General features: G+C 38.3%; 1 protein-coding gene across 1 annotated transcript in view; it reads left to right on the top strand.

Annotated features, from left to right (window-relative positions):
* LARGE1 (LARGE xylosyl- and glucuronyltransferase 1) overlaps nucleotides 1-26,490 on the top strand; it is a 279,750-nt gene that overhangs the window by 74,289 nt on the left and 178,971 nt on the right. Inside the window, exon 3 of the mRNA XM_048933508.1 lies at nucleotides 7,367-7,554. Within this exon, the coding sequence (XP_048789465.1) occupies nucleotides 7,449-7,554 (106 nt within the window). The 5' untranslated portion in view covers nucleotides 7,367-7,448. The remainder of the gene's footprint in view (nucleotides 1-7,366; nucleotides 7,555-26,490) is intronic.

Consider the following 26,490-nt stretch of genomic DNA (forward strand, 5'->3'; position numbering starts at 1 on the left):
GGTTGTTCAGGACCACATTTAACTGTATTTTGAGTATCTCCAAGGATGGAGGCTCCACAGCCTCTGTGGTTGTGTCCTGACCTGGTACTGAGGAACCTAGATGTGCTCGCAGCACTACAGATATGTCTCAGGGGTGCTAGACAGTGGAAAGAGATTCCAGGGAGAACTCCATGCATTCCTGATGCTCTTAAATACAGAGTAATTCCTCCTCCTTGCCTTCTAGACTGCCCCTTCCTAAAAAGCTTGTATCTATCCATAACCTCACTGCTGCAGGAAGGTACCACCATATCACTCAGTGCACTTTGCCAGCCTGATCTACCACTTTCTAATTTATTGGTAGCCTTTAATCTCCTTATGTAAAGTTCTCATGACTGGTTTGACCAGCCTGCTGGAAACGGCAGCATTTTATAAAAAGCAATTCAAAAGTGCAACAACTTCTATTTCCATCTGATAAGTAAGTAGCTGCTTTGAGTGTGCTACTAATCCCCAAGTAAAACAGACCTTTAATTTGAGAACCTGGATGTTTAATCATAAAGTTTTTGAAAAATATACATTTTCTTTTTAAGATAGGACATTTCTTCATGAGAGACATGGGTTTCTTTGCAGGGAAGAATACTTCATGTAATAATTGGTTCTCCTGGTCAAAACCTGCTTATGAATCTTTAATTTATTTCTACATTAGAATAGCTCTCTATACTGAAGATTGTAATAAAGTTAAACACTGCTTATGAATAAGCATTTAAGTACTTTAGATGGAAAGCAAAATAGCAGCATCAAAATTTACAAGCGGTGTCAGATATGTTGTATATGGTGTCCTGCTTCTGATTTAGAGACCACTTTATCTTCCATAAGAAGATGCAGTATGGAAGAAAGGGAAATTGTGAGAGGACAAATGCATGGTTTTTGAAGGTGAAAGAAGCCCTGGCATCCTTGCGGGGAGATCTGTGATGCAGCAACATAGTGATGTTCCTTCCAGCCAAAAATGATATTCTGTAATAATTTCTTTGCTTTTGAACCTGAAATCAGATATGTAATAAAGTTGTGGTCTGAGTGTAAACCATGATTCTGGATCAGAATTGCTTTACTACTGAATGATTATGTACCACAGCTACTACTGCTGGTTGGCTGTGATCTCCAGGATGTTCATAGTTCAGTGATTTTAAGGTCTCGGTTGCAAAGACATTTTTAGTATGGATGGACAGTATCTTTTTAGCTTTCTGCTCTGTGCAAACTAAGTCAGACTGTTCTGCTCTTTGACTGTGCAGAGTCCTGAGTTAAACTAGAGAGTCAGGAAATTCTAGTACTATGCGCTCCTGTAGTTGAGGAGCTGGTGTAAAGCTGAGCTTGGAGAATTCATTGTGAAAACAGATCTGAAAACAAGTATCATTCTTGGGTTGCAGTTGAAATCATACAGTGGCTAAGGCTTGTCTTTCTATCATGATTTGTTTGGTTACTGCTATCTCTTCTTAAAAGGTAGATTTTTTTTTTCCTCCTCACGTTAATGGTGACAGAGTGGAGGCTTAGAAAAAGTTTACTACCATATTATATTAAACTATGTTCTTTCTTGATGTTAAGTATTAAAGTTTCAGACTTTCCTTCTTTTGAGCTTGAAAGGAAAAAAAGTGAAAGTATCTTATTTACCTATTTCTCTCTGTCTGCAACCATACTACTGTCCAGATAGATCTCCATTCCTGCAATAGTGTTGCTTACAGCCCTGCTGCCTGGAAACTTCTAGAAAGCTTTAGTTATCAGACCACTAACAGAATTTTCCTTGAGCCATAGCACATATTGAGTGAAGATATAAAAGAAGGTGTCAATCCTACGGGTCCTGTGAGCAATTAGCACAGTTGCAAAGCAGAACTCATTTGTACTGTCATCTTACTATCTAGTTTCTCTATTATAGATAGGACTATTTTCTTGTAACTCATTGAGAAACAGTAAATTTGGTAGCATTTGGGAACTGCTGTAATTGTTCCTTTAAGGTGGTTTCTGAGGAGGATGCTGAATCTGAATTTATTCAGAATCCTTCCCTCAAGGCATGGTACCATAGAATCATAGCATCATGGAATGGGTTGGATTGGTAGGGACCTTAAAGCCCACCCAGTCCCAACCCTTGCCATGAGCAGACCTGCCATCCCCCACCTGAGGCTGCCCAGGGCCCCATCCAACCTGGCTTTGAATGCCTCCAGAAATGCACTGAGAAGTCTGATACAGTGGGGAAGATTTGCAACTCAAGCAAATTCAGGTAGTATGGAAGCGAAGGGAGCCTTAGGTTTGTTTCCGTGGCATGTTCCATGTAAGAGAGGGAGGAGTTTGGTGAGGGAGAATATGGCATTTTCCTTCAAAATGCTGTTTCTGTTTTAATAACTTTAGAAGTGGAGCATATTAGCAATGGAATGTTTATCTAAATAAAGACTTACAATTTAATTATCTTTTATTTCACTGTGCTGTCTTTATGGCATCAAACTTTTCTCTAATATGGTAAAAATGTCAATGGCCATGAGCTTCCAGAACTGGAAGACTGCAAAGCTGCAATCCTCTTACAAAATAAAAAGCCGACTATCATGGAGTAAACTCCTTATAACCCAGCTTTAACAGTATTTTAAATTAACATTTGAAAAATACTGGCTAAGATATATATAGCTTTTGTCTTTAAGTTATTATTATTTTGAGTTTGGTGAAAAATCTTTCTTAAAGGATGGATGCTACACTGGCACAGAGCCAAAGGGAAAGCTTTACAGCAGAAATTGTTCATTGACTCTATGACTGCAAGTGTGGAAAAGCAGAAAGAATTAGATAACATTAATTGAAGAAACACAGCAAAGCCAAGGCACAGGATTGGTGTATAAACAGCTTTAACTGTATGTATTCATCTCGGTTGCTCTGAAAACAAACAGAAGATTACTGGGATAAGATTAACTGTAACAAATGCAAGAAACTGTATGAAGTGGTTGGAAAAGCTTTTTATAGTATAGCAGTTAAATCTAGTTAATTGTGTTTGATTTTTGTTTTCGTAATTATTTCCATTGTTCCACCAAACTCCTGCTGGATATCCGACATGGTCGAGCTGTCATGCAATAATTGGAAGAAGAAGAAAAAAAAAAAGAATTGAAACTGAATACCAATATGATTAGTGTTGTGTTACGTGCTTTAATATATGTGCTGCTCATATTGGTTGAGAGCTGCCTCATGCTTAGCTGAGGAGATAATCCTTGATTTAAAACAAAGCAACCGCTCTGACAAGGTAATGTGGTTAATGGAAGCGTTTAACCATATGCAAAGATAATGAAAGGCTTTCAGCTCACTGTTGCCGAGTAGTAAGGAGGTCATGAGTAAGCTTTTGCAATGAGAAACCCAATTTATTTTAATTCCCACTGCGACCTCTCACACAGGCATTGTCCAGGCTCTTAGCCTTTTATAGCATGGTTAATAACAATCAAGCTGGCCTGAGGTTGCTGTGTTCCTGACTTTTGATCTGTACATGTGCAGTAGGTTTTATGGCTCTTGAATTTCAGAAGTGTAGAGCATCTGGCTGACAGCACGACATACATGATGGCATGCCTACAGTTGACTGCTGTGGCTATTATTTATTTCATCAGATTTCTAAAAAATAATGACATCACACCCTTGGAGCATATTCAGTACATTAAAAATTGTAGATGAACACCCTGAATGTATATGACTTCTGTGTATCTGTGGTAGAGGCAGAAAATCTGATTTTGCCTGGAAAAGTGAAGACCGTGTTTCAAACTGTTTATCTTGAGCTACAAACATTGGACAATAAATTAAGAGAATCATAGAAGCATTGAAGTTGGAAAAGGCCTCTAAGATCACCTGGTCCTACCGCCAGCCCATCCCTGTGATGCTCACTGTGTCCCTCAGTGCCACATCCACATGGTTACGGAACACCTCCAGGGACAGTGAGTGACTCCATCACCTCCCTGGAGGATCCGTTGGCTATTTGGTAGTTGGACTGTCTCAGCTACAATAAACTGCTTTTAAGACCCCTCGACAAGTTAGAGTGTGGAGGACCAGAGGATGCTGTGGGAGGGGTCTTAAATGCAGCAGTAAGCTGATGTGACAGAAAGGAGCACAATGCTGCCCTGTTCCATGCTCAGCCATTGCTCAGCCGGCGTTGTCACTTTCCTTTCATGACAGACCAGACATCAAGCTGAAACCTGATGAATTGAAAGAAAAACTCATTTAAGAACTGCATTATCTTCTTTCAATTTGTATGCTGGCATGTTAGATAAAAAAAAAAAAAAAAGTAAAATGTATAAAAAATAAATGATTGAGTAAAGTCTTCCCTTTTAAGCTGAGCATTTACTTTACCATTCATGGACCTTTCATAGAATTGCTTATGTAGATTTTGCACATGATGCATTGTCCAGTTGCAAAAAAATATTCAGTAGATGTGGTGATTATATTCTCTGGAAACTAGTATCTAAGACTCAAGAAGCATTTCACTGCTTCTGGAACTTGGGAAGGTAGGTGGAAACTTCCTTTAAAATAGCTTGTGGATCTTTTCTCCTTTAAAGCACTACAAAATGAAGTACGTCAGCATTTACCAGGGTGATCCATCACACGCTTACTTGCCATTCCAGGAATTTTCCCAAATATCTTCCTAGTGAGCTGAAAGATGTGCATGAATGTACAGAATGATACGACTATAGTTTTTGGTTTTTTTTTTTCTGATTAATTACAGTTTGCAAAAGACTGAATGTCCCACACTCCTGCCTTTCTGTTGCAACTGAATTGAGAATTCAGTGTTGCTCCTTATACTTTCTTAACTTTCTAGGGTGTTTTACATTCATGGGACAGAAAATATAGATTTCATCCTTCTCATTGACCTATTGACCTCAACTCTTTGAAAGAGTAGATAATAGCACGACGAGAGGAAATGGTTTTAAGGTGAAGGAGGGAAGTTTTAAGTTGGATATCAGGGAGGAATTCTTTACTATGAGAGTGGTGAGGTGCTGGAACAGGCTGCCTGGAGAGGTTGTGGATGCCCCGTCCCTGGAGCTGTTCAAGGCCAGATTGGATGGGGCCCTGGGCAGCCTGGTCTAGTATTAGATAGGGAGGTTGGTGGCCCTACTTGAGGTGGAGGGGTTGGAGCTTCATGATCCTGGAGGTCCCTTGCAACCCAAACCATTCTGTGATTCTATTCAGGAAGCTCATTTTCTTGGCTATTTAAAAGAATATGTAAGAAAAACGGATTGTGTTTTTAATACACAGCCTGAGGATGAATTAGTGCACTAGCACTACTATAATTCAGACTGTGTAGCCTGGGTGCCATTATCTTGAAAATTTGTACCACCTTTGTAACAGCATCATTTCAGGAACATTCAGTGTTGATTCTCTGGGCTTCATAGGTATTGTTGGTAGGAGCAGCATGTGAGTAAAGCACCCTGCATTGCAAAATGTTGCTACTGGAGAGTAACCCTGCTTGTGATTTAATTACTTCAAAGATTATTTTCGTATGTATTGATTGATGCTAATGGCGCACTCCATGATGTTATAGAGATGGAGAAATATATAATTTCTACTTCAAGTAAATGATTTTGTGTAGTAGTTTGCAACATATATACAAATAACAAGTGTGGAACACAAAACCCAGGAGAATTATCTGTGCTTTGAAGTAGTCATGTAAAGGAATCTCTTCAGAGTAGTTGTACCAGCTGTGTGATGTAAGGAAAAGAAATGAAATGTAATCGCTATCCAAATTAAGTGAATAAAGTTAAGAATCCTCCACAATTTATCTACTAAATGTGTGTCTCTGTCTAGCAGAGTGTCTTTAATATCACAGCTGTTCATATTAAGTCTGTCCACATATTTTTTGCAGAATCTCTATGGTGAGGCATTCACTCAGGTGAAAAGCTGACACAATGGAATGCTTTTTGTGCTGGCTGTGGACAAATTATATTCCATTTTATCAGTTCCAAGGTCAGAAGTGCTGCCATGTCTCTTAAACTATAGTTTAAGAGGTTTTTTTTTGTAGTAATGTGGGCTCTGTTGAACATTTGAGGAAGGGCTGTAAGTTTCTCTGATTACTGCAGCCTGATATCCCCAGCTGCCAAGTTGTCTCAACTTTCTTCTCTTGTCTATAATTCTCTTTTTTGCTGTAATTGGATTTCAGAATTGACTTTCAGAGCAATATATGCAGAGTTGTTGAGCACAGACATAATTTAGAGGCACACAGTAGTTATTGTTAATATTGTTAAAATATTGTTGAACTTTGTAGAAATGCTTTAATTACTGATTTCAGTTACAGTGCTAGTTTAAGGATGAACCAAAGGTTCATATTAGGAAATTCCTTGTTCTGCTTCTGTCTATTCCTCTTTCTCTATCATGTTTGCACACCAATTTTTAAAATTAGGAAACAGAAGCCCTTTCACACAAAGTCTGAACTGAACTTTTTCAACTTAATGATTCCCTTTCCTTTTCCAACTCTCTAGTTTAACACCAGCCCCTTTCCTTTTCCAACTCCTCAAGTTTAACACCAGCCTTTTTGTACTTGCTTTCCTTTAAATACATATATATATAAATATATATATAAAGCAAGGTATATAAAACACATGCTCTGCATGTCTGCACTGGTGTGGGAATATTCATTCTCCTGTGAGTAAATATCACTAGATTATTCTGCTATCTAAGCATGTGAAATGGATAGCAATTATTTTAAATACATTAAGATCCCATTTTTGCGCATAAAAATGATGATGCTCTTCAGAATCTCCTTTTATTATAGCATACAGTGTGAAGGTCCTCATACCACCTGTTTGTGACTAAGGAATCTTCCTTGCCTATTTTTCTTTCCCTTCTCTTTCATAAGTTCATCTGCATTGAGCTCAACGCATTTAGCAAACTGGTCATTTTTAACAGCACCCCTCGCCCCCTAGACTTTACCTTTCATTCATTCTTCAATCACTGTCTTGAGTTCATGATCACCTGCAGCCAGCTCATTGATTCAGTGGTGTGACTTTTGCTCTTTGGAAGCAGGTGAAGGAAGGTGGGTGGATTTCTCTTATCTGTCCAGGGGCATCACCGCACACAGGCATCAAAGAATCAAGAATGTCTTTAGAGTAAATGAGAAGCGAGTACATGACAAATAGAGGTGACGATTCTTTGTGAGATCAGCTCAGTGTGTGTTTAGATGTTACGATGTGTTCTGTTGATGGTCCTGTAGGGGACTTCTAAAACTTGCTTTATTATTAAGTAGTTATGGGTAACAATGAAATGAGTACTGCTTTGCAATCGCAATAACGCAGTTTTTGGCTTTCATCTTCTAACTCTTTAGGAATACTGGCATAGTCCTCATTTCTGTAGAGAGATAAGCTGTTGAAACATTTTTTCCTTTCCTTTTCAGGGAGTAATATGTGGGAGGCTGTGGACTATTTGCTTCCGACATAGGAACAGCACTGGGTTGGGAATCTGAAACTCCTGAGAGAATGCTGGGAATCTGCAGAGGGAGGCGGAAATTCCTGGCTGCCTCTCTGACCGTCCTCTTCGTGCCAGCCATAACGTGGATTTATCTGTTTGCTGGGAGTTTTGAAGGTAGGAGGGGAGTAATGGCTGGGTAAAAGCGTGTGTTGAATGATTTGCATTGGAGCAGACAGACATACATCAGGCATCGCTGGTTTTATTTAAATAAAGCCGGTTTGATCTGTGTAGAAAATGGCTCCCAACATGCAGACTTCAACAAAGGGCTTTCCTTACTGTGTTCTCACTGCTGAGGAGCAGGTAATTGCTGGTCAGTTTTCCTTTAGTCCTTGAACTTAAATGCGACCAAAACTCCAATTTTCCCTAATTTATTTGACCTCTGTGTTTTCTGATTCCTAAAGGTGGGTCTATCTTGTACACTGTAAGATTTCATTTCCACTAAAATTATTGTCTTATTTTCAGTTCTGCTCTTAATACTGTTTAAAAATGTTTAAAAAGGTATGAATTATAAAAAATATGTATTCTGGGCACTTTTTACACAACTCCTGTTTTTATGGATGTGTGTGTGAGTCTTCGTATGTATGGATGGTATGGGTCATGGAGTTTAATTTTGTGGTATGAAGCAGGAAGTGTATCTATCTTCAGTAAAGACCAGGAAAACATGTACCTAGTATGGTTCTGTATGTTGTGAATTCTGCTAGGTGGGGGTCACTCATCTGCAGGCTGTCTCTTGTCCAGTGGCCTCATGGCCTGAGTGGGCCTCTACTCTCTGAAACAAGAAACAGGTTCTTAGTTTGTGGAATGGGAGGTGGTGTGGTGGAACTACACTCTGTGAAGTAAACATTGCAGTAAAGAAATCATGAGACAAGTGCTTATACTCAGTGCATCCCATAGCGCATTGAGGATTAACAAAACTTTCAGAGTGCTAGGTTTGCCCAGCACTGCCATCTTCTAACCATTCTCCACACCTACAGTGGTAATGCTGCATTGCCCTCTGTGTCTGTAACCATGACCCATGCAATGATCCATGATTGTTGTTGTTTGGGGAATGAGTGTGTGGGCTTGGAGGTCAAAATGGAAATAGGTGTAGCCCTGCCATGCAGATTTTGGTGAGTGTGGCATGCAGGCTCTTCTTCATTGCTGGTGAAAATGCATTGCTAATAGTGGTTACTGTGTTGAAAAATAGCGTTTTGTAGCTGACAGTTTGCTCTCTCAAACAGTTATGATCTTTGTATCAATTGTAGTTTCCATGCAAACAAATAGGACACATTACTTTCAGAGCAACCTAAGTATAACTGTATCACATTTCCTAAAAAGTGCTTAAATATACACGGCCTGAACAACACCTGGCTGAGCAGCTAGCAGAGTGCCTGGGAAGTGTTCAGTCTGGGACTTGCTGTGCAGCTACTCTGCTTTCACCATACAGAGCAGCCAGTATGTCATTGTGAATACCCCCGAGATGTTGTTTTCATTTGGGGTGTTCTTCTGCAAAAGAAGACAAGAAAATAATTGTATTACTTCTGAGTCTTCTTCCTGCACAGGAGCTATGTCCAGGTACTGTCCAGGTTCTGTCCATTTGCTACTAACACTATGCCCTGTTTTAAAAGCTGAATTCTACGAAATGTTTTATGGGTTTCCAATTTGGTTATATATAAATACCAACGTGGCTGAAACCTGCAAGCACATGAGGCTGTTTTCTTGCCATTTGCCTTGTGTGAAGACTATTAGTTCTGGCCACTGCCTCTGTGCTTATTTTGCCAGAAGGATGAACACAAAAAATCAATGAATACCTGAGGCATATTTCTTTATAAAATCAGTTTGAATCCAGGTCCCTGTGGGTGGCCATTGGATGTTACACCTGGGACAGCTCTCCTTCCTCTGCATTTTTCAAGCAGAGATCTTCAAATTTGTGTATGTATATCAACTTGCAGCCATATAACAGGTAGTTTTTATAATCAGACCTGAAACAAGCAGTACTTTGCCTTTTCAGCTGTGTATCTGATGAACTTTTTTCTGTTCTTGAAGGAGTTCAGTGCAGTTAGGTGAGGTTAGAAAATGTTGTGTCCCTTATTACTTGTTACTAAGCAGCTTTTTGTTGCTTTTATTTTGTTTTTTAAAGATAGAGCATTTCATTTCTGTCAGTAGCCATGTTATTTTGGCAAGCTTAAAAACCATTTCTTAGTTATCTTAACATGAGGAAAGGCATTTCATCCTTTTAAAAATTGTTCAAACACAAAAACTGTTCAGCTTACAGTCTGATAAATTTTAAAATTCATTGTTTTAAATGTCAAGCAAGCTTCTTTTATGTAATCCTGGCTGAGCAATTTGTGCTTGGTTTCAAAACAAAATTGGATTCCAAGTTAAATTACAAGTAAGGGCATCTAAAGATTTTTAGTGCATATTGCTTACATCTCTGAATTAGTTGTATGTCAGGTATAAATATTTGCTTATGCAAATTTATTTGGTTACTTAAAATTCTGCCTCAATGGGCAGTAACTCTGTGAGCTCATTCTAGAATGAAACACTTATGGGATTCACATAAAACTGAGAATATATGGGGTGCTGGCTGCATATTTGAACGGTAACGATCTAGCAGTCAGAACAGTGCTGATTTTGTTTGATTTTTAAAAGCTGAGCAAATGCAGCCCTCACCTTTTTGTTTTTAGAAGAATATTATGCTGCCTTATTGTAATGACTATTTTAATTGTGTCCACAATTGTAAATGGAGTACTGCTTTAAATTCCTGCATGTAGAATCCTTTGTTTTTACAGAGGGCTCAATACAGATCTTGAAATTTGCTTCTACATGCTATTTGAGGTGACTTAAAGCTCTCAGTGTGAATTAATCTTAAATGAAACCAGGGAGCAAAGCACATTACTGATTAAGAAGCCTTGCACTGGAAAAGGGCTGCAAGCAATGCAAAGTTATTAACTCTTTCCGTTATCTCTCTGTGGCTGTTTATTTTACTTTATTCTATTTTACTATTTGGCTGAGGGGTGATCAAATCTTAATTTATTGGTTGAAAACTGGGGTAAGTTAAAATATTTATTTAACCAAATAATAAGTAGCATTTTCCTAAGCTTGTACATTAATGGCCAGACAGTTGAAGCTGTTCTTCAATTTATCTGACTTCTTGGTTTTTTTGCACCACTTTGGTCTGCACAATTAGTTTATGTATTAATGTCTTTATGTGTTAATGCATACTTGAATAAAAAATGCCCCAACAGCATGGTACTTTGATTTGAAACAAGCGGGAGCGGAGAGTCCTCTGCAGCTTCTGGCACTAGGTGTCTGTGATTAAATACAGGTGCTGCTAGGAATATTCTTTTCGGTTCCTCTGGATTCAGATTCAAGTAAATGGTTCTTGTTACACTTTTCTCCACTGGATTAAAGTAACAGCCTTACTGAATTCTTAAGGTTGGAAGGGACTCCAGATGCTCTCTGGTTGAACTTGTTTAAACAGGATCAGGTCAGATGACTTTATCCAGTCATATCTTGAAAACCTCCAAGGATGGAAACACAACATGGCTGCTCTGAGCCACTTGTGCCACTGCTGACTGTTTGCTGGACTGCCATCAAGTGGGAGAGTTTCTTGCTGTATCTGTTTTGAACTTCTTTTGTTTATGGCTGGTGGTTGATGTCCCTCATCCTACACAGTGCATTTCTGTGCAGAGCCTGGTTCCATCTTCTTGCATCTGCTATAGGAACTGGAACCATGCAGTAAGTCCCCTGGATCACCTCCAGGCTGAACAGGCTTGGCTCTCTTGGGGCAAGCAAGCAATTCAGCAACCAAACAGCTTTGTAGGCCTACTTTGTTAATGTCTTTCTTAAATGGAGGGCCCCAAGCTGGACACAATATGCCAGATGTGGTCCAGTGAGTATCAAGTCAAAGGAAGTGGTCATTTCCCTCAGCCTCTTTGCTGTGTTCCTGTTGATTGTTCCCAGCTTGCATTGCTGTCCAGGCATACTCCTGGGTCATACATAACGCAGTGTCCAGCAAGACCCCAAGTCCTCCCAGAAGGTCTAGCCCCCAACTTGGATAGAGGAATTCTGTGGGAAACATTAAAAAAAATTGCATCTACTGGTCTCTCATATTCACAGCTATAATCACTACATTGCAGAAAGCAGTCAGGTTGGACATATGTGATTTACCCTTGGTAAATCCGTACTAATTTCACTGTCAAGGCTCAGTGTGTTTCCTTTTACAGGTACTTACATAGAGCAGTTGAATCACTTCTCAGTTGTTTTTTTTCTTTCCACTGAGCTAAACTAGTTGAGCTAGCTGAGTTGTCATGGCAAAGAATTTTGTAGTCTTCTTCTTTCTGCAGTTGTTTGTTTGTTTGTTTGTTTCAGAGCATTGGAAGCAAATGACTCTTCAGTACTTATATCTGCAATGCTGCATCCTAAAGTTATTTTTTCTTGATGCAATTAACAATTACATTACTGCTTCGTTTTCATATATCTAAGGACTTCAGTTATTAGTTTGCCATAGCATAGCGGTGAGTCCACATTTAAAAACCTTTAAGCACTTTATTAGTAGGTCTATAAGGTAAAATATACCCCAATGTTATCAGTTCCGTTGGTGTGCTTTTTAAATAGCCTGCAAGTCTGTAGAAAGAAATTTTGTTTTCATTTTGTTTTTTGTTTCTGTTATCAGAAATGATGATGTCTGCTGTGAAAGTAGTTCTTATTTTATTGTGTTTGCCCACAACATCAGAGGTGGATGTTGGCAGTGTGGTAGTAGAGGTTGAATCTTCCCACCAATATCTCATTACTTTTTGTTGTCATGTGACAGATGGCAGCAGGGGCAGTCTGACAAAACAGTGTCTGACATGGAAATGCATATGAAACGAAGGTGTGTCATTGAATTCCTCCACGTGGAGAAAATGGAACCCACTGAAATTCACTGATGCTTGCTGAACATTTATGGAAGACCACGCAATGGATGTGAGCACACTAAGGCGATGGGTAGTGTGTTTCTGCCATGGTTACAGCAATTTGAAAGACAATCCAAGCTCTGTACAGCCCCGTGGATTTTTATGAGTGCAGCATGCAGGCTTGTTTATCAAAGGTAAAAATGCATAGCCAGTGGTGGCGACTATGTTGAAAAATACTGTTTTGTAGTTGTCTGTTGCAGTTTCCATGGAAATAAATAGGAGGCGTTACTTTCAGAACTACCTATGTGCAAAGCAGCCTCCTGCATCGCAGCTGTCACTCAAACACTGCCTTGAAATATTTATTGGAGGTTTCATTATCCAAGCTGTGACAGCAGTAGCTACTAAAAGCCTCATTAATCAAGTATAAATGTCTATTAAGGTTGTGAACTAGAATATTAAAGAGGATTTTGAATGTTATATAGCCTTAGAATGTACCTGGTTACTGTTGTTGTTTTTAACGATGCACAGGGGCAGCATAATTTCAGTTATCAGTTACTTTGAATGAAAAAGCTAATTGTTCCAATATCCTTAAATTACATTCAAAAGGCAAAGAAATAGAGTGGGTAGGATTGAGTGCGTTTAGAACAGAGAAGAGGAAACTGAAGTAATATGTAATGAATTTTCATTAGGAAGAAAACAGCAATTTCACTAACCAGCAGTCGCTTCAGAAATGGCATCATTTTCGCATATATGTTGCAGTTTACCGTCCCCTTTATTGTGGAGGTCAAGTAAAATGGATACTTGAAGTGTAAGTTGACATCACTGATTCCTCAGAGGAGTGTCCACTGTGGCTTTGCGCCCTCAGCACGTTTACCATTACGTCCATCTGACAGGATGAAAATACACTGGAGTTATCAGTCTTTGTGTGGCGGGATCCGCTTGAAGTTGGAAGCCCTGGAATGTCTGTTCAGGGCTTCTGTTTAGAAAATGTATCACAGCAAAGGAAGAATCAGTAATGTAACTTATAGATGAAAACTGGAGAAGAGGTTGTTTGAGATCATGTAGGGTGTCTTTGAGAGAGATGAAGTTGAGTGTGTTTTTCGTTAGCTTCTGGACTAGAATTTTAAGATCAAGAGGTCTTCCTTCTTTCCTACTTTCCCGTATTGTCCTCTTTTCACTCATGTGTTGGGCAGCTGTCATTCCCTGACAGAGGCTGTACTTCAGTCCAAGCAGTCTGTAGGGGTGATTGAAACCAGAGTTGGGCAAACACCTCATAAAATACAATAAAGTGAAATGAAGGAAGGCTGCAAATACTCATCTTAGTATTTAAATGGGTTGACTTTGATGCTGTTCATACTCTTTTTGCGTATGCTTTCCATAAATATTCTAGTGAATATGTTAATTGGGAAGACTGTCTAACAGGAACAATGAATATCCAGTTTTAATATTCATGGGAGGCAGATTTTGAAGTCATATTTGTGAATACTTGAATCAGACAACTGATTCTAGGAGTTCAGCTTTCTACAGTTAAGCGCCAAAAGTTTATCACATGATCTGTGTGCGTGATGAAAACTGCTTGAATTTTTAATGCTTGCAATAGATTGCTCATAGCAAGAGGCAAATAAGTAATTAATTGCTAAAATGTTTATCAGATACTTGCAAACGATGAACAAATATTAGAAAATAATCCTTTCACAGACAATGTAATCAGAAAGAGGCAAAATCTGAAATTGCATTTTTTCATTACGATTTGCACAGTTTGCTTGAATTTTATCCCTTGTGTGTCTCAACAGGATTAAGCAAGAAAATTTAATCCAATGTCCATTTAAAGTACAAGTTTCAAGCTCTGTATTGATCCTGTCTTTTTAATAAAGTTCTGAGAAAGGAGGTCCTGAAAGAATGCCTCTGCTTATAATAAGGATATTGCTGTGGTAAAAGAGCCAGAACAGGACAGCAGGAGATGTATTTTAGTTAAGATTGGCTTACTGTCTACCCCTTCTTGAACGCTGCTTCTGTGCGTATTTCCATCCTGGAGAGGTTTACTTCTCTCCTGTTATTTTTTTAGGAGATATGCTGACAGTTGTCACTTCAGCATTCTCTTTATCTCAGCTGCAATCAAGATATCTTCTTTAGTCAGTGGTTTTTACTAGCAGATCCCTACAGTGTAAAATCAGTCACCACAGTAAAGACCACATGATTGTACTGAGTTGTGTTGTGCTATCCTGGGAAACTTCTCTTTCAATGGAACTCTTGTGATTTGGATGCATGGAGTACTAACAACGATTGGTTGAAGTGTGCTTTTGACCACAAGGTCTCTGCTGTGAAATTGGTGAATCTGATTCTTTGCTCATCATTTTTAGCATACAAATTCAGTATCACCAGAAATAGGTTCTGCTTTACGGATATGAGAACTCTTGCCTGCACATCTTGCAAGAAAATAAAACTAAGAAGCAAATATGAAAAAATAATGACCTTTTCTCCCTGTTGTATAAAGAAACATTGCTTTTGAGCAATGACTGGAAAGATGAAGTAGTTTCTATGGCAAAGCAAGAATGGCCTTACTCAGAGAAAGTGAGCCAAAGTGCAGCATGGCCATGAGAAACCTCTTGGAGTAAAAAGGAGTTGTGATGCCTATCTGGTTTTCTTCTCTATCCCTCTTTCAAGTAAAGTAAATGCTTGTGTTCCTGCAATACACTTTAACAAATAAGGTCCACTGAAAGCTCAACATCCAAATGCTGGTGTCAGGGCTGTTTCCTCCTTAGCTTGCTAGAAATTCCCATTCTTAAACCAATACATTTTAGTCTCAGGAAATGCCATGTAACTTGCAAAATTGATCACTTGTTTTGTCATGATGTTGTATCAGATAAAGCAAGCCCAATATTGTTTCTTTGAATAACATTACATTACATAGACAATTGTTCACTTTCAATACCTTTCCTCTCTCTCTCTTTTTTTTTTTTTTAAGGATATGCTTATTTTTTCGTAAGAGTAAAGTAAGCTGTAAGGTTACTTTCTTTCCTCTCCATGCACCACTTGGTTGGATGGATTTTTTTTTTTGGGGGGGGTGGGGTTAAGAAGTCTACCAGCTTTGTCTTGGCTTGTTTTAAATCATGTTGGCTCTTAGTCTGTCATTTTTGTCAGAAACATGAAGATCAGATTAGAAAGGAATTATTTGAGAGGGAACAAACTGCCAGCTTCTTAGGAGCAGCATTGTATTCTGAATATAATCTGTGGAGTTTTTCAAGATCTTTGTTTCATCTCTTTCTTCTCTGTTCTCTGGGCAAAAAAAAAATGTGAAAAATGTGAACTATGGAAGTTACATTATGGGAAGATAAGCTAATTCTTTCCAAGAGGAATGAACATCCTCCAGATTTGTCAGGGCTGCATGGAAGACTAGTAATAGGAGAGCTACTTCCTGATAGTTCCTCTTTCTCTGTTTCGAAGATAGGCACTTCCTGACACTATAGTAGAAAATGCTTTTCTGCAGAAAAAAAAAATTGTAAAGTAAGATGAACTCAACCATCATGTTTTTTAGAATCCCCAACCCCCCTAACAAGTAGAGCTTGGCTTTTTGAAGCAAAACATGTAATTCTATAAGTATACCAGACCTTCTTTGAGTGCTGGAACTAATGTAGCCTGTGATCAATGTCATGCAGCTGATTGATGTTGAAGCTGCTTTTCCCACAATCAGGGTATTTATAAAACCTAGCTCCCATACGGGTCTCTCGGTGTCTAAATAAATCTTGAGCTCATGCTGCACTGTATTTCTCAATGGTAGAATGTATAGCATCTCTCATCTATCTTACACATTCCTGACAATTGTAGAAGCTTCATTACCTCCAACTTCTTTCCCTATAACAAAGTCATTTGAAATTTGCCATTGTGTTTTGGGGTGAACAGGCAAGCAGGTCAACAAATGTGTACATGCTTCGCTTAAAAAACCCAGCATCTTCCATACATCACCTTATTCCCTCTTTACCCTTTTCAAACTTTTTTCAGTCACTGAATCATTCCGTTGAGCAGTTGTTTCTGTCCCTTCAAGTATTACCTCTCATGTTGCTTTGCCTTCTGCAGTGCGTTTTTTTGAGACTTGAATCTTAGGGCTTCTAAAATACTTTGATCTCCTCGGAGAATTGGGTGGAATGCACAACTAGCATAACAAAAAATAAAATAACATGGGCTGACAGCAGTCAACGTGGTTCACTCAACCTTTAGACACCAGCAATAGGAGGAAGAGTTGGTGACCTGGAGAATGATATATTTTTAGCCTGAGGTTTTCTTTGTATTTAACAACAATCAAGCCATTTGAACTATCCTGATATGGTCATTTTTTCCAACCCGTAGCATGCCCATCCTTTTGCATAGTTCTGTGAAATAGGACTCAAAGTAATAGGACTCAAACTAATAACTACAGTTGAAATTGCAAGAATGCTGGATTCACTTCATTTTCCTAAGTTAAATGCATAGTTCGTAACAGAACTTGATTCTATTCTGGTAAATTTACGGTTGTTGGGGTTTTTTTGTTTTTTGTTTTGTTTTTTAAGGATAACAACTTACATAAGCCTAGTTAAAATATTTTGCTGTCTGCATAGTGTTTCATAATGAGGTGTTCTGCCACTGAGCTTGTAATAACGGGTCTGTATCTGTTCTAAATAAAAGATGCACGATCTGCTCTCTGCACAGTTATTCCTGTAGGTGCTCAGTGAAATTACCTTGTAACTTTACACCAGTGTATACTTTCTGACACCTGGAGTAGCTTACAAGATTGGATTTAAGACATGAAGTCCTGAATTGGAAAATCCAAAATACAAAACGAACTGAAGGTGTGACTGTGGTGCTTGTGGTGGCTGTTAGCTGAGCTAGCACAGGTACTGCTAGACAAGACACTGGCCAGTCTGAGAAGCAGAAGCAGCCTGTTCATCTTATGCACTGGTTTCTAGGTAGGGACTGTTGTCTTTAAGTAATAGGTTGAAACCAATGCATCTACAGCTGCTGGTGCTACCAGAGCATCATTCTTTTGCTCTCCATACTGGAGACTGAGGTTGTGATGGTGTAGTGTAATTTCAGAGGATGTTGGATGGTATTCTTGTAAATATGGAGAGGAGTGTATCTGGAGCTGTAATAAAGCCATAGCCAAGAAGATGGAAATACTCTTACATGCTGGAATGGAGTGCAAGAAATTGCTGGTGCAAAAGACGTGGAGGAGCTGTCTGTTTATGATGTGATTAAGTAGAGTAAATATAGCAATTCAGAGGAAGTTGTGTTCCTTTCTTCTCACCATTTTCTTCCTCTTCTATTTTTCATGTTTTTTTGAACAGTTCAGTTGAGAAGGACCTAAAAAGATCCTTAGGTCCAATTGCTGAGTTTTATCACTGATTTTTCCTTCCGTTCTTGAGTACATCTCTCCTAGAGTAGCTGCAGCAGTCTTTTGTTTTATTTGTTTTTCAAAATGGAATTGGCAGGCAAATTTTCAGGTTCTCCTAAAAAATTGGTCAGAACAGTTAGTGATATTTTCTCAGCTTTTGAAGACTTGTAGATTTTTAGCATCAGAGAGACTATTAAAAATTGCTGTCTCTAGTATCTTGCGTAGTGCAGACCTTATTACATTGTAGAGTTGATAGAATAAAGCTAGCCAGTAATCCCTGCCTCTGACCCATGCCTTCCAAATTTAACAGAACTTTACCTCTGGCCAGGCTTCTGAACTTAATTTTAAAGCTGATGGAGGATTCTAGCGTTTCTCAGACATATTATTCCCCCTTGTTCAAGGATACGTGCTTTTATCCTTGTCCAGATTTTTCTAGCTCACTGGAGGAAGTGAAAAATGAGAAATAGATGAGGAAAAGATATTTTAAAAGGATCATTTTAACAATTTCATGTATAATAAGTGGTCATGACTATGAGATAATTCAGCACGTAAAATTGAACTCTGAAGAAGTATCACCTTGAGAGCAAGAGATGAGAACACCATGGTTAGTAAAACATATAGCTATTTATAAAAAGAAATAAATTTATAGGATAATTACTAACCTTACCATAGCTAATAGAAACTAGTTACCAGGATGATCCATTGCCATCCCTGTTCAGGAAAACTATTTCCCCAGTGTGTTCTTTGTTCTGGGTTCAGACTGCAATACCTTTTCAGATGTGGAAAAAAGAAATCCTTGAGAGAAGGTCAAATCAAATAGTTTCAGCTGCAAGTTAAAAGTGTGTATTAACTTTAAGAAACAAGATTTATTTGAGCATTAACTTGGCAAACAAATTATTCATGAGATCAAGGCTCATAAAGTCATGTTTTAGCAATCTGGTAGATTCTCCAAATAAAACGTAACGCCAGTGTACGGTGTTTACAAGTTACTTTGTAGCATTAAGAAATGGAAGACTTTTCATTTTTCACAGCGTTAAGTCATTCAGCATTCTAAAATCACACTGAACTAATACCACAGCTTTAATACTTCATAATCAGTAAATTTCCTGCCAATCACTGGATTTAATTTAACCAAACTCAGTGATTTTGCTTGTTAACTTTAGCAGGAATAATATTTTCAGATGACCGAGTGCTTTAAAAGTCTGCTTTTTATTCCCTACTAATCAGACTATTATAATGTGTATCTCCAGTGATCTACACTGGCTTTAACTGAGGTTTCTTTTGGTCTGAAAATGTAATACACACAGAATGTTTTCTAGGGGTATTAACTGTAATGGATTTAGCTATTTCACCTCTTGCTTCAGTGCATTACAAACCCAAGGGTTTAAGGGAAAAATCTCTGCAGAGAGGTTGCATTTTGCAGGATATTCTTATAAGGAGCCAGTATAAAAATCTGTCTGCACAACTACAGTAATTATTGGTTTCCAAGGAACTCCAACAGGCTCTCTTTAAAGCTTTGCCAATATACACAGAGAAAAGTAAATCTGAAAACAGCAATTACCTAACACGTTTGAGTTGGGTGAAGGTATTAGTTGCCTGTTCACATGCACTTGAATGGAGCTGTGATGAATTAAGATATCTTCCCGTGGAATTCAAATGCCTTTAACCAAACAGTTGAAATCTACTACTTATCTCCTTCAAATCATGCGACTTTGTTTGTCCAAGATTTCTGCTTTACCTCACAGTAGCCTGACTTCAGAGCTGCTGGTAGCTACTCTCAGCTTCATTCTGTGTTTTTGCTTTAGCAGGTTAAATGTTTAGGAGCAAAACATACAAAAATTATTTATCTTTTCCTCCTTTCCCTAGTTTTAAACATTCTCATATGCCCCCTTTCTCTTCAGCTACCATACTTGCACCTCAGTGATTTGATATTAATAGCAACGATTAAGCAGTTTCAGCTCATCAGAGAAGAGATATTAATCATCATCAGACCCAATGAGAAGTTTAATTTTCTGGTTCTCTTTTTTCACTGAGCTCTGGCGGCTGTCACTCGCACCGATGTCTGCGGGACATTTAATAATCTTCTGAAGATGCATTTCAGTGGCTTCTCTCCTTTTATTTCCTCTGTCAATCTCAGCGAGTTTCATCATTGCAGGCTTTAATTGAAGACCACTGCAAGGAGATGGAAAGAAAATTCTTTCTTGAACAAAGCTGGTTCAGGAACTCATGGCTTTTATTGTGTTCAAGAGGCAGATGAACTAAATGCAAATGTTGAAACTAAGGGAATTGTTGTTTTGCTACATATTTCACTACTTCTTCCCTTACAAAATGCTGTTTTCTCTGTCCTTAGCTCCTGGTTTTCCACTTTTTTTCATTTTCACTTTGCCTCTGAAGTGTTGTTGGATTTGTGGTGCAGTAAGGATGTTCAAATTGAGTCAGGTGGAGAGAAAGAATCGACATAAAAAAAACTTCATAACTTACACCAGGACTGATAAGTGTAATTGGCAGGATAGCATTATCACAGTGTTAGAACGTCTTCTTTCAGCTCAGTTGAAACAACATCCAGAATGACGTGTGTGCCAATGAAAGCAGGTATGTGGGATATTATGCTAGTTGATATACAAACAGCTGTTTAAAATGACATGTCATCTTAGGCTGGTGCACGTTTACCTTATAGAGAAGCCCTAAAACTAGCAAAATAGTTTTCTGAAATGATGCTCCTACTGTCTGTCACCTGCTAGCTACAATAAAATACCGAAGTCCTGTCCGTATTGGTGCTAATTTGCATTTCCTGCCTATTTGAAGGGTTGTTTTATCAGCTTCTAACTAGAAGCTCCCCATTGGGAGCAGCACATTACAGTTCTGTAAGTCAGAGAAGAACAGATTGGACAAAGACAAAACAACGTGGGAATCTCAACAGCAACATGATTAGATGGTCTGTGTGTGCCAGATGGACCTTGCTTCCTAGATCACGGATTCATTGGGTGAACAGTGGTTTAGCTGGTTAATTTCTACAGCCTAAGGTGTAAAAACACTTATGTAAAATTTTAAGCAGCTTGTATTTGAATGTTACTATGCTTGCATTACCTGGTTTTTGAGTCAATTTTTCTGTTGCTTAAAAAGAAGGCCCCTTCACATTTTTCAGGATCATGTAATGATAGAATGTCCCAAATTGGAAGGGGCCCATAAGTGTCATTGAATCTGACTCCTTGCTCCACCTGGGACCACCCAAAATTCATAATGTATGAAAGGCTCAGGTTGGGTACCAGCAACCTTTTACCCCAGATCAGTTATTAGTTCTGAGTGTCTGTGCAGAAAAAAGGGCAGGTCCTTAGTCTGACACTCTGCTGTTCTGGGGGAATTGATTTATTTCCTCTTGCTGGAAGATTCTTGTATCACAGCAGATTCTTGTATCCAAAATGGCCTCTGTCTGCACTGCTCATCTGGGTGACTGTTGTAGGCCTGTAAGTTTTCTAGTCACAGAAGCTACCTGAACTTTATTAAAAATGGCCTTTTACAAAGAAGAACTTTGTTGCCATCAGTAGCTACTTCTCTACCTTGGGGTCTGAAAACACAGTAGGCTTGTAAATCAAATAAAAAAGGCATCCGTTTAGAAAAAAAATTGCTATTACTGCATTTGCTGCCAGTAAAAAGAGATCAGAACCTCCCCCCACAAGAAATCTACAACAATTAATAATGTTTTTCTCTTGATTGACAGAATAGTTTATTTTGCAGATTCACTCAGGGGAGCCAGATATGGAATAATATTGTCAACCTGAGGCAAAGCATAATGGTATTTTAGAGCATACTGGACTGCAGTCTCTGAACATGAAATCTGGTATACAGTGGAGGACAGAACATACCTTTACCTTTATTTTTCTAAGAGTAGGATACTGCTTTTGAAAAAAAAAAACAAAAAACAAAACAGTTTTGCTTAGGGGCAGACAGGGAATGGAAAAGCTCCTACTGGTAGAAAGCTTACCTGTGGCAATGACAGGCTGACAGAAATGGATCTTCAGTCAGCGGGAAAGAGGAGGAATCAGTAAAAGAAGAGGTGAAGTTTCGGAGCTGTGTTTTTAGCGAGTCTCCCAAGAGAGGTGTTCTAATTGTTTGGTGAAAGCTGAGGACTTAAGGCTTTAGGTAAGGATATCAGAGGTAATGAATAGGAGGAAGGAAAACACCCCACGCAGGTGTTACTGTTACTTGTCATAAATAATTCCTTTGTAGGGATCTGAAGAAAATGCTGGGAACTGGAATTTTTGAAGTAAGCCAGGCAGGAGCTTGTAATCAGGAGAGAGGCCAACTTTTTACAAGGGCAGATAGTGATAGGACAAGGGGAAATTGCTTTAAAATAAAAGAGGGTAAATTTAGGTTAGATGTCAGGGAAAATTTTCACTCAGGGAGTGGTGAAGGACTGGCACAGGCTGCCCAGAGAGGTTGTGGATGCCCCATCCCTGGAGGTGTTCAAGGCTGGGTTGGATGGGGCCCTGGGAAGCCTGATCTAATGTCTGATCTAGTGATTAGCAGCACTGTCCATGGCAGGGGGCTTGGAACTAGATGATCTTGAGGTCCCTTCCAACCTAGGCCATTCTCTGATTCTATTATTAATTCTATGAACGTAGAAAATCCATCTACTTGGTATTTTCAAGAGGGAATCCAACTCTGAAAAGTATGTATGGAAGAAAAAGAGGACAGTGAGCTGCAAGTGAGGCATTTTTAGTGATGATGGATGGTGCAAAGATTATTTATGGCCAATTTAAGTCTCTCTAGACTTCATGGCAGCTCTTGTCATAATCAGCTACCCAATAAGATAACCAGAGATTCTGTGCTTGAAAATAATGTGAAAAGACTGGAACTTGTTAAGGAAGTTGTGTTCTTTCTCTGTACTTTAATTGAGTGTTCCAGTATATTTCAAAATAATCAAGAAATAATTAGAACACTGAAGTTTTGAATAATTTTTTTCTGTGTATATAAGAAATGATTTTTTTTTCTGTATATATAAATGAAAGAAAAATATTCATGATATGTAATACATAAGAGTGTAATGTATGTAATACACATTACACTCTTATGTAATACGTAAGAGTGGGCCTCTGTGGAGACAGAAGTTGGGCTCAATAATCTTTATGAGTCCCTTCAAACTCAGGATATTCTGTGATTCTCTGTTATACTTCTAGATGCTGATACTGGATAAAAGGAAGACAAATTAGAGATGAACTGAAAGACTCAGCTTTGTCATTATTTCAAGATGGCTGGTTGAACATAAGCATGAGATAATGGCTGTGAGAATCCATACAGGGACACTCTCCTAATGATCCCTATTGATTATTTATTTGCAAAGAAAACAGCAGAATGTTGTTACCAAGCTGATGGCAATATCAGCCAGGGAGACAAGAAAAAAAGCATATGAAGAGGCTTTTGCTGCTTGTTCTGATAGCAAAAAATGGAGTAAAAAAGGTTCAGAACTTCACATATGTGCTAATACTAGACATTAAAGTATTTTGTCTGAACATGTTTGTTGAGAAAGAAGTGAATCTCAGTTCTGTACTAAAGCATATGATGGAAAGTCAAACCTCTTTTCTGGCTGTTTAAAAGAGAGAACAGATGATAAATATTGAAATTCTTAGGAAGATGAGGACTTTACATTTGCTCTTAGTACTGCAAGCCAGCTAGACTTTTCATTGTGTACACAAGTGGACTTGAACTGTACAGACCAAGATACAGCCTTAAATTGCAGCACTGGGAGATTTAGGTAAAGGTTTACAGGATGAAAAGTGATTCTAAATGTAAGAAGTGTGAAGAGTCCTGATAGATAACAGAGCTGTAGAATCTCCATCACATGGTGTGTTTTTTTTTAAAGCAGGGCACAGAGTGGCACGTTAAGCTCAGTGTTGGAAAGTATGAAATAAGGCACCTTGGGAAAGAATAATGTTAATATGTGGTAGTGGACTCTTGGTAATTGTTATTGCACTGGAGCTAGATCGTGGTCTTTTAATAGATATTACTTAGGAAAGCTGACAGACACTGAAAGGCAGCGGATAATGTCTGTACATCAAAAGCCAATGGCAAAATCTAGTAGACCTTGCTACTTATCAGAATGGGAGACTTAATTGTATTTTTCCTTTACCAGATTGAGAGCTTTCTAAATACACAAGGCATGACAGAGTTTTTTAGATAAACAGATACTGTTAATACTGCAACAAATGGATTTTATCAGATCAACAACACACTTGGGATGGAAATTGGAGGATGGTATCTGTTCATCAAATCACTGTACTTCTGCCACAGCCTCTCAGTGGAATTAATGAAAAGGAAAAATCTTCCATTGGCTCTAAGGCAAAATTTGACCTGCTAAAGAAGGGACTTAAATGGTATATCAGCTTGGGACAACTGAACCTTAGCTCAGTAACCGAGAAGGTCCCTTCTAATCCTGTGTGGTACCTTCAAAAATATATTCCCTTTTTTCTTCATGGAGCCCTCCTCCCAGGTTCCACTGAGCAAGCCATAATCTCCTTTGCTAGAGAAGGTATATTATTTGGAGCTTATGTTTGGCTTCTTTGTGACTTAAAAACAGTATTTTTAAGGATTAAATCAGCAGAGCTGATGATTTCTTTGGTATGACTTGATGAGTTAATGACACCTGCCTTCTTTACTGAGTATTTTTTGATCTACTGATGAAAAACACTGTAGGCTAGGTAATATTGTTGTTATTATAATGGAGTGTTGGGGACTAATTAGTCGCATCAGCCTTTTTAGGCAGGGGAAAAGAAGTGTTGATGGAGAAAAGGGAAAGCTGTTAAGCTTTGGGAGTGCTGCTTGTAAATCTTTTGAGTGACAGTCTCTGTGTAACCTGAACTACTCAAATCACTTGTGTGGGAAAGTGGATGTCTTTCATAGTGGGTGGCTCACAGAATGTAATTTGTAAAGAAACATACAGCATGTGTTGAAAAAGCTCTGATCCACCTTTTATTTCTTTACCTGACACATTGATTTTTCTGCTATACTTCCTGTCTTGATAGATACTTGAAAGTGTTCTGCAGAATACAGACTCGACTCTGAGGGATGCTGAGAACCTGTAGCTTCCAATAACTTAGATTTTATTTATGAGGAGTTAGTGTCCATCATTAGCAAATAAAAAGAGCCCCTCAGAAACACAGCACAAGAGGAAAGTCTGGACAACGAGGAAAAACGAAGCACACTGGCACATGAGGAGGAATATTAAAAACAAGTATGGTTACTGTATTCATGTTAGACTGAAACACAGGGGGCAGCAACCCTAAGTCCATCACACACACAAAAAAGTATCAAGATTGTTAATAAGTGGCCATCCTCTCTTTTCATAGCATCATGAAAACTGAACATTCCCAAACCCCGTGCAGCCATGGTTACTGAAGATGACTCTCTGGAATTGCATGAAGTGTCCACTTTGTCCACATTTGCATGTATAACATAGGGATCATTGGTGTGCTGATGTCACGTCCATATGTTTTGATGTTTTTTGAAGTTAAGTAGCTCAAAAGCTTTGACCCTGACCTATCTTTTCTCTCATGCTTTTTTGCAGTCATTGTGCTAAATTTATGTTGCCTAAGCGTATAGATTTTCAACAGAATGATAAGTTAGTCTCTTTCAAGTATAACTTTACATTATGTATGAAAGCGAATAGATGGAATCGACTTTTTTTTGGACTCACCTCTCTTTTCATAAGTTTCTTATGTTCTTCATCAAATGATTGTTTAGCACTGCAAAACTATTCTAAGTATAGGAGACTGAGTTGGAAACTGTCCTGAATTGTACGTCAATAGAATTACTAGCAGCATTTTGATGAGCAACTCTTTTTATTGTTGCTGGAAAAATAAAGATTCTTTTGCTTTTGTGATGCAGGTCGAGTTTTGAGAAACTTATTTTCATTGTCTATTTCATTATTATTTATAATATTTTCTGTGTGAAGTTTTTTAGAAAACTGTTGTTGAAATATAGTCCATAAGATCCAAATTTGAGACCGGATAAGCGTAAATAAGGTTTTTATTCACCACATAGACCTTCAGCAACCTTCAAGATACGAATCAATCTATATGAATCTTTTATTCTAGTCTGTCAGGAGTATGACATGAACATGACAAATGGAATCTTTTATAAAGTAAATATGACTGTAGAAAGGTTAAATGAAATCAGTATTTTTGAGAGTTTTCACTGTTCACAGGGAAGCCGTCCAACCTTTTGACTTTAATATTCTCACACTAATAAACTCTAGGCAGTCTTCAAAAAACAAAACAAGCAGTTTCTCTGGCATTAACCACACAAAGTGAAATAGCTCATTCTTCTGCTTGACATTTTACATAGGTAGGGAGATGTCTTGAAACTCCTGGAAACAACACTAGATCCTGTAATATAGATATGAAAGGAGTGTAAGAGATCCATTAAGGCTATTACTAAGATAGGCAGAATAATGTGAGCACTGTCTCTATTGTTACCCCAAAGAAGGATTTGAATATTTCTCTTTCTTTCAGGTTTGTTTTACGTGAATTGAGAAATATTTCCTGGTTTCATAATTAATATTTTTAATGTAACTACAGCTGTGCAGCAGAACTTTTCTTACATATATTTGCTCCTAATCACTGTTCCTGGTGTCTCTGTTCCTAACTCGTCACTAAAGACTTTTTATGAGGATACTACACATCTGTTTGATTTTGCTATGGACTATGGCATAGGAATAGTTCAGTGACAGAGAAATACTTTAACTCTTGGCTGTACTTCTGAAGTTACTGGTTCTCTGTTCACTGTTTCCTGTGGTTATTCTCAAACTGGTGG

This window comes from Lagopus muta, chromosome 1 (genome assembly GCF_023343835.1).
Source record: "Lagopus muta isolate bLagMut1 chromosome 1, bLagMut1 primary, whole genome shotgun sequence".
Classification (NCBI taxonomy): domain Eukaryota; kingdom Metazoa; phylum Chordata; class Aves; order Galliformes; family Phasianidae; genus Lagopus; species Lagopus muta.